Genomic DNA, 12,181 nt, shown 5'->3' with positions numbered 1-12,181 from the left:
GGGTAGCGACCGAAAGAACAAGACTGCGGATACAAGAAGCCGAAATGAGCCCCTGCTGCTGATTAGCTGTCATGCTACTTCAGTTTGATCGTTTGTAGCTGGGAGATGATGGTTTTTATTCCAAGCTCAGAGACCGTGCTTACTTGGACTTCTTCCACGTGAAATATTAGTATGCCAAGTTATTTCGCTGCATTCCAGCCTGGCCCGCTGCTTATTTTTTTGTTTTCATGGCGCCTTTTGCCAGATCAAGACTTTGTTGGCTTTGCATGAGTCTCATTAAAGAGACTATAACTGTTTTTCAACCTTGACAATATGCAGAGGTCACCATTTTGATATTTATTAATGCTTTGTTTTTCAGAGCTAATCACCTGTCATCATAAAGAAAGAATCTCCCCTAATAAATATTGCGCAAAGATGGAACCCATCACAAAACTAATTGATGTGCATAGAAGGGGGGGATTTCCATGCGGTCCAAACTGACCGTGGTCTGTCCCTGGTCCTCTCTGTCCTGCTCCTGTTACCTCTGTCCAGATGACTGGCCATCTGTCTCGCTTTTTCTGGCTTCATTCACCGAGCATCGACTGGGACCCCACTGGAGGGAGCGGGGTTGAAATAAATAGGAAGTCAGTGACCATGAAGCGCTTCCTCACTCAGACTAAACACCAAAAGGAAGGTTCATTTCTTTTGCCAGAGCGTGTTTTTCATCCCTTATCTCAGAACCCAGGGCACCTTTTTTACCTGCCAACACCCCTTTTTGTCGTACATACAGCCTATTTGATCAATTTTATAAAAGGATAGTTAAAATGTAGTAAAATGGGACCTTTTCATTCATTCATTTTTACTGCTTATCCTCACAAGGGTTGCGGGGGGGCTGGAGCCTATGGGCAAGAGGCGGGGTACACCCTGGACTGGTCGCTAGCCAATCACAGGGCACATATAGACAAACAACCATTCACACTCACATTCATACCTATGGAACTCACTGCGACATAGTTAAAGAGTGAGTAATTTTACTTTATTTAGTTTAATTGTAGCGACAGGTTAGGATTTGAAAATGCAAACATTGTCAAACTATGACAGGTTTAACGGCAGCGGTTTCACCCTAGGACAGACTAATTCACATGGTTTGTGGTTAGAACAGCTAGGAAGGCAACCAATGTTTTACTTTATTTTAGTTTTATTGTACTCCTCCAACTAATAGGAAAACCAGGTTTGAAATTTGACGGAACATTCATTCATTCATCCCCCCCTACCCCCCCAAAGTTGCCAGCCAATCACAGGGCACATATACACAAACAACCATTCACACTCACAATCATACCTATGGAACTCACTGCGACATAGGGAAAGAGTGAGTAATTTTACTTTATTTTAGTTTAATTCTAGCGTGTATGACCGGTTAGGATTTGAAAATGCAAACATTGTCAAACTATGACAGGTTTAACGGCAGCAGTTTCACCCTAGGACCGACTAATTCACATGGTTTGTGGTTAGAACAGCTAGGAAGTCAACCAATGTTTTACTTTATTTTAGTTTTATTGTACTCCTCCAACTAATAGGAAAACCAGGTTTGAAATTTGAGAACTGTCTCCAGCTTTTCCTTCTATCAAGTTTAACATTCATTCATTCATTCATTCATTCAACCCCCCTCCAAAGTCGCCAGCCAATCACAGGGCACAGATTGTAGCTGATGGGCAAAATTCCAAATAAAGTGCAGTTTTCCTTGAAGCACGTCCGAAACAAATCAACCATAGCATCACATTTTTGTCCATATTTCCAAATCAATGCCTTTGCTATGAGGAGCAGCCGGGTGACTCTAAATTTCGAGATTTTGTGGAAGACACCACAAAGCACTCAGACATTCAGTGAGTCACCGGTCTCTCCGGGGACACAAAAAGGATATTAGCAGACAGGACAGGTCTTCAGATCTAATAAGAACAGAAGCCTAAGTGAAGATTCTGTATAGCCGATCTGTTCGTGCTGGGAATTCCGGCCTGGGTTTACCTTGAGCTGCAGCATAGTTGAGTATAGAGTTTTTTTTCCTGGTTAAAAAGCACACTGCCTGTCTGTATTGTTTCACATGTATTCACACTGCCATCCACTATCACCAATGTTCCGGAAAAGCGTGTTACAACTTGACTTCTCTTAGTGAAACCACATGAACTGTCCAGCATAGTGCTTCTATCCGAGTATCGTTTGTGTAAAAGCAAGCACACACAAATAGAGGAAATATCTCCTGCAGTGCTCCCAGCTCTATCTATATCAGGAACAGTAAAAAAAAAAAAAAAAAAAAAGCAATTTGCATTGTCACGCCAAGGCATGCTTGACTTCACTGAATAATTGCACTGCAGCTCTTGAAAGAGACATTGGCCCTGATATGTAATAAAAAGTCTTGAAGGGGTGTAGTGTGTATTTATAGTTCATGTTACAGTCTATGTACACTATGTTGGATGGCCCACTGCTACGATACAGGTCGCAATAAAAGATGAGCTCATGCCAATGATACCAATTATGGCCCAATAAAGCCATTTTATGATAATTGATATACAGTCATCCCTTGCCACATTGTGATTCGAATTTTATGACTTTATGTTTTTCTAAAATATATTCGTTAATAACTACAATTGGGGGCTGCATTTAAAAATATTTAAAATAAAAATAATAAATTCCCATAATTATTTTTAAATAGTAATTACTTGTAATAAATATTTAAATAAAATATTTTTTAAAATTATTAATAAAAATAATATTAATAGATATAAATAATTAAAAATTCATTTAAAAAAATATATTTTTAAATTATTCTTATTCTGTACATATTAACTATATTTAAATAGTATATAGGCTGCACGGTGGATGAGCGGTTAGCACATAGGCCTCACAGTTAGGAGACTATTATTATGTTTACTGTATTGGGCAGTGGGAGTGTAAAGGTAACTATAGGGGTGTTATCTCATTATCTCAAGGCTCTAATGATGTTAAAAATCACATTTATAAAAGGTCATAAACAGGTTTTCTATGCTCTACCTATAAAAAATATTTGATTAATAAATAAGGAATCCTACTTCAGTGAAATTCACTTATCACGGTCGGGTCTGGACTTCCTGCCTGCCTCTTTCAGGTCCCTTAGCGGACACATTTATAGTAACCAACACTAGCACAAGTCTTATTCATGTCTTAAATGGTTTATTTACTCTTATTATGTTTACTGTATTGGGTAGTGGCTATAGGGGTGTTATCTCATGTCCGGAAGGCTCTAACAATGTTAAAAATCGCATTTATAACGGTCATAAATGGGTTTTCAATGCTCTACCTACAAAAATATTTGATTTATAAATAAGGAATCCTACTTCGGGTCGGGTCTGGAAGCCATTAATCAGTTAGGAAAATTGTCCTAAACTTCCGGGATAGGTATCCTGTCAATATTTTGTGTTCATGTAAAGATGTACCATAAGTACATCATACACAACAATATCAATATTGCATCCTACACTTAGTCTACTAACATACATGTGCAATCCATGCACTATGAGAACTTCAGTGCTAACAGTACAGTCACTCCGGTCATCATTTTAAGATGTGTAGCGAAGCCTGCTTTTAGTCCATGTTGTTATAAAAAACTGGTTCTTCAAAAATGAATGTGAGAACATCTCACTTGTCTCGTTTAATCACATTGTAGGAACATATTTCTGTTAGCTCATCATTAAAAAGTACGTCTTACATAAGAGGGGACCTTTAAATGTGCTTTGACAAATATGATCAAATAATCAGTGAAAGTTGGAGTAAGTTTACAAAATGCGGACCAGAAACTTTTCCAAATGGAGCCAACCCAGGCCAAATTCCGTCTTCCTGTCGCTTTGACTTCATGAGAATAATGCAAAAGCAGAGCTGAGAAAATAAAAAGACTCCTTGCCTCGCACACAAACACACACTAACACAAACACACACTAAGTCCAGAGAAGTGCTGAGTCCACATTGCCTTCCGGCCAGGTCTGTTCGGCAGCTTGGGAATGTGGTATGGGAGATATTGGTCAGCACACAGAGAGAGGCAAATGAGGGCGTTTCATCATCCGGAGGGGGGGGGGAAGCGAGGAAGGCAGTAAACAAAAGGAAATATAACCTCTTGAGTGTGTTCCGTGGAAGGTTTTTGAACTGCTGCAATACCTTTAAGGCTGGGGGGCCCCAATATTTTGCATTGAGGGCTGCATATAGAACTAAACGATTTAATTTTAGTAATAATAAATATAATAATAAAATAACATTGTAACTAAGACTAAGACTTTTTTCTCACGCTTATGCAGGTGATGTGGCTAATTTGTGATTGCGTGACATTTTGTGTCATTTTGCCCCCTCATCATGGAGAATGTGTGAAGAGGTGCATGTGATGCACGGCTTTCACATGCAATCTAGAGGCTTCTGTTCAGGTTCAGGTCTGCTCGAGGATCTTGGCAACATGGAGCCGTGTCAGGAGGTCCGCTGTCGCCGGCGGGGTTAGGACAGCACTGGCTTAGGAGCCCATTTGCCTTAGGGTGGTGGGTGGCGCTTGGAGCGAATGCGAAAGAGGGAGAAAGACTTGCGGCGTATGTGGCGAGGGAATTGAGGATGACTTTAGGGGGTTTAGCTAACCAGGAATGACTTTTGAATGACTTTTTTGGTAGGCTACTGTTGAACTAGTCGTCTTACACTCACACTTTTTATATTGCGTAATGGGGTGTATGGCCCAGTATTTATTTTATTTTATTTCTAAACATGGAAGCACATCAAGAGATCAACATCAATACAAATAGATGGTGTAGACATTGAAAGGGTGAAGGAAAATAAATTTCTAGGGATCACAATAGATGAAAATATGAGCCGGAAACCTCATATTACAAATATACAACATAAGGTGGCCAGAAATATTTCAATATTCAACAAAGCAAACATTTTTCTACATCGGAAATCACTCCACACTCTTTATTGCTCTCTGGTTCTACCATATCTTACTTATTGTGTGGAAATATGGGCTAATAACTATAAAAGCAATCTTCACTCGCTAAATGTACTGCAAAAAAAAGGTCAGTAAGGATAATTCATAATGCCGCCTACAGAGAACATACTAACTCCTTATTTCTAAAATCACAAATACTTCAACTTGCTGATATAGTTCATCTTCAAACAGCTAAAATAATGCATAAGGCTAAAAATAACCAATTAGCTAAAAATGTCATCCAATACTTCTCTACAAGAGAGGAGAAATATTATCTCAGGGAAGAACTACATTTGAAACACTTATATCCTAGGACTACATTAAAAAGCCATAGCATTTCAGTATGTGGAATCAAACCATGGAATGGATTGAGTAAGACCCTCAAACAATGCACAACAATGAGCCAATTCAAGAAACAATACAAGCAGTTTGGTACCCATTATGTCATTGGATGGTCATATCACCTCGTACTTCGGTAAACTATATTAGGAAAGCAGGAAGTGAACAAATGTAACAGTTACTGATTTTAAAAGTACCAGATGGAGGGGTAGGATTTAATAAGCTTTGCTTCTTCCTACTCCTTTTGGACATGTGGAACTGTGAACTGATTATGTGATGCATTCAATTGTAATCTGATGCATGTTCAAATGAAATAAAACCATTACATGCTGCTGTGATGCTCTGGAAGTTTCCGCCACACCGACAGACAAGACAGAGGAAAATAAATAGCAGCAGTTTTAAATTAAGCAGAAACTAAATGTAAACAACACATTTGTGCTATTTTTTTTCCCCGACACAGGCCATGTGGACGTTTGGATCCATGGCCTGCCTCTCCTGCCGCATAATACATACATTGTGTTTTCATCCAGCTAAACAATACAGGCGTACGTCAAGGCTCAATGATGGGTCCACTATTGTTCAATACTTATATGAATAATCTTGGGCGGAGTATTCAAAAATCCGCTTTTCATTTGTACACAGTTTGGACTGCAAATCCAATAAGAATATTTGTGTAAGTCTATAGTAAGCATTGATAGACGCAAATACAGTAAATAACCTAATACACGCTTTTATTTATTATATAAGATGCAAACACCCAGCAGCATGTAGAGATGCGGGTTCCTTCCACTAAGTTATTAAACATTAGCTCCAGTATACTGCATAGCCTCCAACATTTGCACTCACACACGCAAAATCCAACGTTTTTAGCCATCAAGCGAGACATGCAATCAAACAAGATGGGGATGCAGCCATGACAACTTGGAAATAAATCATTGATATTCCTCTGCCGAGGGTAACACAGGCACATACAAAGCGACAGGCACCCTCAAGGGTCACACCCTCCCCCTTTTGTCTCCACCCCCCCCCCCAAAGAATTGACCCGAGGGACAAAAGATAAATGGGTCATGTTTTGTTAGTGTTTACCTCACAACATGCAGTCGGCAGCTGTAGTACAGTGGATGGCGTCAGCATGCCATGACTCAACTTGGCTTTCACTCAACCTCAAAGTCTGCATTCATATTATTCACAGGCAGGGTGCTTAGTGGGCACACAGGCAGTACAGTAAAATGCAATTATAATTCTAATAGAAATATGTTATTGTTTTATGCATATTCCAGATTTTTCCCATTTATTTTATTTTATTTTCCATCCATCCATCCACCTTCCTCCGCTTATCCGGGTCGCGGGGACAGCAGTCTTAGTAGGGGAGCCCAGACTTCCCGGTCCCCGGCCACCTCCGGCCACTAGATGCCCGAGCCACCTCAACTGAGTCCTCTCGATGTGAAGGAGAAGCGGCTCTACTCTACTCTACTCTATTTTATTTTCCATTTATTTTAACTTTAAAAAGTTATGATATATATTTGAGCCTATTTTTTGCCATTTAAATGTATTTCTATTAGTATTGTAGTAAAAAAAAAATGAGAGTGAAGGCCCTCAATATGAAGCCAATCCATAAACAACGTGTTACTTTTATTTCCATTCATTCATTCATTTTCTACTGCTTATCCTCATGAGGGTCGTAGGGGTTGCTGGAGCCTATCCCAGCTGTCATCAAGGCTGAGAGGCGGGGTACACCCTGGATTGGTCGCTAGCCATTCACAGGGCACATATAGACAAACAACCATTTACACTCACATTCATACCTATGGAACTCACTGCGACATAGGGAAAGAGTGAGTAATTTTACTTAATTTTAGTTTAATTGTAGCATGTATGACAGGTTAGGATTTGAAAATGCAAACATTGTCATTCATGTTTTACTTTATTTTAGTTTTATTATACTCCTTCAACTAATAGGAAAACCAGGTTTGAAATTTGACGGAACATTCATTCATTCATTCATTCATTCAACCCCCCACCCCCAAAGTCGCCAGCCAATCACAGGGCACATATAGACAAACAACCCTTCACATTCACTCACATTCATACCTATGGAACTCACTGCGACATAGGGATAGAGTAAGTAATTTTACTTTATTTTAGTTTAATTCTAGCGTGTATGACAGGTTAGGATTTTCAAATGCAAACATTGTCAAACTATGACAGGTTTAACGGCAGCGATTTCACCCTAGGATAGACTAATTCACATGGTTTGTGGTTAGAACAGCTAGGAAGTCAACCAATGTTTTACTTTATTTTAGTTTTATTATACTCCTCCAACTAATAGGAAAACCTGGTTTGTCAACCCCCCCCCCCCTCTCAAAGTCACCAGCCAATCACAGGGCACATATAGACAAACAACCATTCACACTCACATTCATACCTATGGACAATTTGGAGTCGCCAATTAACCTAGCATGTTTTTGGAATGTGGGAGGAAACCGGAGTACCCGAAGAAAACCCACGCGTGAACGGGGAGAACATGCAAACTCCACACAGAAATGGCCGTGGGTGGAATTGAACTCGGGTCTCCAAGCTATGAGGCCTGCGTGCTAAAGTGCTAACCACACGGCGGCTGTGCGGCCTAGTTTTATTTATTTTTTATGTATTTATTTCTTCATTCACACTCACGTGATATTGATTATTTGTAAGGGTGTCACAAGATCATAAGAGATTAAAATGTGGCAAGATTTCTCATTCAGAAAAATTCTCGTGGGCACAAGGCCAGGGACGATAATAAATTAATTCATCACCTAATGAATGAAAATGAACTTGATATATTAACATGCTCGTCCAACGCTTCCAAACAGGCAGTTTAGAACCGTGTTGACTCTGCATCTGTTTCAAGCACCTCTGCAAGGTTTGTTCCACAGAACATAAGAACGACCAAAACATAAGAAACATCTGAGTATGATGTCATGCAATATGATGTAATCTGCACCACTGCAAACGACAACCAGATATCACTTCATATATCGATCAAGCACATTTGAGCAATACTGTATTATTCACTGTAAAGGCAGACTTTTGTATGCAGCTCATTGGTTGCAGGTATACCTAATGAACTGTCCAGAAAAGGACTTCACTACAAGCTTCATCCCACTCTTTCATCCTGCATATATTTGGACTCATGCATAAAGAGACATCATAAATGCCACGCACGCACAAACGCACAGTGAGAGAAAAAAAAAGAGACAGAGAGAGAGAGAGAGAGAGGGATATGTACATGATGTCTTGTGTAATTTGCTGCCCCTAGCGTCTGCACGTTGCAACTACAGCAGCAACTCACCTTCCAACCCTTGCGCCTCTTTTCTCCAGTGCAGGACAGAGAGGAGGACCGATGACAGGGAGAGACATCTGGACATTTTAAGGTCTCTCACTGTCCCTCTCCTTTCTCCCTCTGCTGCCTGCTACTGGAGCTTTTTCTTTTATTATTATTATTTTTTTAAATTTAAATAAGCCTCAACACCGCGGTAGCTCCGCAGAGGCAGAGCCGCCTGCGCGAGGCTCACAGCTGCGCTGCGTCCCCGGGTGCTGTGGTGATGAGGCTGGTGGTGCACGGAGCCGGCCAGTGTTGAAGAAAAGAGCTCAGCGGCAGCAGCAGAAAAAGAAGAAGACGAGCAGAAGAAGAAGAAGAAGAAGTGGCGAGTGTGCGAGAAGTGTTGTCAGCTATCATTTCCACTATAAGGATGCATCTTCTCAGTGCCATGTTCCTACTTGTGATGTCAGCTGTCATGCCTTGTCAGGTAGGAAACGTTAAGTCAACTTTGCATGTCAATCAGTGGTCACTGTTGAATCCAAAATGCTTTTTTAATTAATTTTTTTTTTTAGGTGTGGCTTTCATTCTTATATGGAAGGCTACAAAAATTGTGTTCAGTTTAGGGTTGAAATGTTGGGTGTCGACTTGTTGGAGTGTACACACCTTGACATGCACAGTGGCTCCTGTGTCCAGTCGTGTGTCGTCTGTGTCCAATGTCCACTTCATTAGGTACACCTGCACAAAAGAGAATACTCAGGTTAGCTTAACACTGTATTGAATCTTTTGAAGGTAATCTTTTGTACCTAATATTTTGGTGAATTATTCATTTATTCATTCATTTTCTTGGAGAGGGGATGCTGGAGCCTATCCCCGCTGTCTTGGGGCGAGAGTGCGGGGTACACCCTGGACTGGTTGCCAGCCAATCACAGGGCACATATAGACAAACAACCATTCACACTCACATTCATACCTATGGAATTCACTGCAACATAGGGAAAGAGTGAGTAATTTTACTTTATTTTAGTTTAATTCTACTGTGTGTGTGTGTGTGTGTGTGTGGGTGTGACAGGTTAGGATTTTTAAATGCAAACATTGTCAAACTATGACAGGTTTAACGGCAGCGATTTCACCCTAGGACAGACTAATTCACATGGTTTGTGGTTAGAACAGCTAGGAAGTCAGACAATGTTTTACTTTATTTTAGTTTTATTATACTCCTCCAACTAATAGGAAAACCAGGTTTGAAATTTGACAGAACATTCATTAATTCAACCCCCCTTCCCCAAAGTCGCCAGCCAATCACAGGGCACATATAGACAAACAACCATTCACACTCACATTCATACCTTGAATACAATACCATACAATTTGGAGTCGCCAATTAAGCTAGCATGTTTTTGGAATGTGGGAGGAAACCGGAGTACCCGGAGAAAACCCACGCATGCAAACGGGGAGAACATGCAAACTGGAATTGAACCCTGGTCTCTTAGCTGTGATGTCTGCGCGCTAACCACTCGACTGCCATGCCACCCATTTTGGTGAATAATTTTAATGATTAAATAGTCTGTTGTTCTTATGTTTATTATTGTGGTGAGCATCAAACAGGCAACCTAATACAAGGCGTTTTAGAGTATTTTGAAAAGCGCCTGATAAATAAAATGTATTGGTATTATTATTATTTTCAAAAATCAAAGATCCTGCGCAACACGTTTTGCTTTCCTACTGAAAAAGACCTCAATATATGACAGGACCACACCTGCAAAAACACGAGTTAATGAGTCAGAAAATGACTGTTGTGTAAGGCCCTCTTAAAAAAAAAAAAAAAAAAAGCTAGTCAAAGATCCTCTATATGTGACATCACACACAACATCAGCATTTGGGAACAACCATGAAGGGTGTGTTCAAGGGCCGCAAAGTTGGAATAAGAACTCAAACAAACACAATGAACCATAACAAAAAAAAAAAGTATTTTTTTTCTAAAATGAAATTCTAAGTAGTTATTTCCAAAACTATTTACTGACAGTTTTGCATGTCCGGTTCAGCCACGCACGCCATGGCCTTGGTGGTTGGAGACCTCTATGCTAGACTTCCTGCAAAAACACAAGTCAAACATCCTCTATAACAGAGGCCCGAATCGTGGGCGGCAAAGTGCGTTGGTGTTCGAGCCCTTGTTGGCTGTAATGTGCAATGGCAAGGCGAGGTTGGGTGTCAAAAAAGTTGTTTTTTCTTTCATGTTGAGCTATTACAACGTCAGCGCTCAACTAAATAAGAAGTTGGCCCCCTTTGGACGACACTAAAAAGCCATAAAGCCATAGCATTTCAGTATGTGGAATCAAACTGTGGACCGGATTCAGTAAGGACCTCAAACAATGCACAACGATGAGCCAATTCAAGAAACAATACAAGCAGTTGATGTTTGCTAAATACAAGGATGAAGAGTCTTGAACCAGTCATGATGTGCTATACATATCACTATATTGACACTTACTATGGTACCCATTATGTCATTGTACTTCGGTATGAGGTACATTAATATTTAAAAAAATAAAAATAAAAAAAATAACCTTAAACTGTATTATGGAAAGCAGGAAGTGAACAAATTTAACAGTTACTGATTGTAAAAGTACCAGATGGAGGGGTAGGATTTAATAAGCTTTGCTTCTTCCTACTCCTTTTGGACATGTGGAAATGTGAACTGATTATGTGATGCATTCAAGTGTAATCCGATGCATGTTCAAATGAAATAAAACCATTCCCATTATCATTATGGACAAACTGCAAAAACTAGTGATGGTTTTAAAGACCTACTGCAATAACACGAGTCAAAGATCCTCAAAAAGATGCTCTGAAAAAGAGCTAGCCAAAGATTCTTAACATAAGTCCACATTATGAGTACGGTCCACATTTTGGACCTGAGGTGTATGTAATATTGTGGCAGGTGAGTCTCCCAACACATCTTGTAGAAAAGCGTGCGTTGGTTTTGTTTTGGCTACAACTCTGACGGGTGGCGATGTGACAGTTGTAAAAGTGACGCGGGGCACGGTAAATTATTTGACCCAGAAAAGCTTTGGAGTCAAAAGAGAAGAGCGTGTGAAGTGGCAAAAAAAAACAAAAAAACAAAATGGTGTAGGGGGGGTTTTGGGGGGTGGGGGCTCAAGCTGGTCACTATGCACATCTTTTGACAAGACGACAAAAGCGTGTGCTCCCTTAATGCGACAGACTAGTCTAGTGATGATGGGAGGGCTGGTCGCCTTGGAGCTGCAGCGGTAGCAGCAAGCAATATTCAGCACCACGGACAGCACTGCATCATTTCTTCTGCATGGACATGCAACCCAACACAATTTAGTAACATTATCCGCAAATACGATTTCGATAACTAACTTTTTGTGTTAACCTAAAGCCTTTTGCTTCCCATTGGCCCTCGGGACATGAATCTTCTAAATGTCCAATGAGAATGAACCACAGGCACTAATTTCTATTTAATAGCCTATCATTAAGTCTATCAGTCATAAAAGAGTTTGATCCATCGGTCTGAGAAAGAGCAGCACATGAGGGCTGTGACATTTAGAAAC

The 12,181-nt window shown here is 40.2% G+C and overlaps 1 protein-coding gene and 1 long non-coding RNA gene across 2 annotated transcripts in view; one reads left to right on the top strand and one right to left on the bottom strand.

Annotated features, from left to right (window-relative positions):
- LOC144894442 (uncharacterized) overlaps positions 1–12,181 on the bottom strand; it is an 84,069-nt gene that overhangs the window by 16,714 nt on the left and 55,174 nt on the right. The window contains exon 2 of the long non-coding RNA XR_013629991.1: positions 9,273–9,344. This is a non-coding gene — a long non-coding RNA (uncharacterized LOC144894442). The remainder of the gene's footprint in view (positions 1–9,272; positions 9,345–12,181) is intronic.
- The window catches only part of olfm2a (olfactomedin 2a), a 68,305-nt gene continuing 64,768 nt past the window's right edge, over positions 8,645–12,181 (top strand). The window contains exon 1 of the mRNA XM_058050282.2: positions 8,645–9,096. Coding sequence (XP_057906265.1) covers positions 9,040–9,096 — 57 coding nt within the window. The 5' untranslated portion in view covers positions 8,645–9,039. The remainder of the gene's footprint in view (positions 9,097–12,181) is intronic.

The sequence above is a fragment of the Doryrhamphus excisus genome, linkage group LG16 (assembly GCF_037039965.1).
Source record: "Doryrhamphus excisus strain RoL-2023G ecotype Guam linkage group LG16, RoL_Dexc_Guam_v1.1, whole genome shotgun sequence".
Classification (NCBI taxonomy): domain Eukaryota; kingdom Metazoa; phylum Chordata; class Actinopteri; order Syngnathiformes; family Syngnathidae; genus Doryrhamphus; species Doryrhamphus excisus.
Note: the sequence above shows the minus strand (reverse complement) of the source record. Positions and strands in the feature narration are given on the sequence as shown.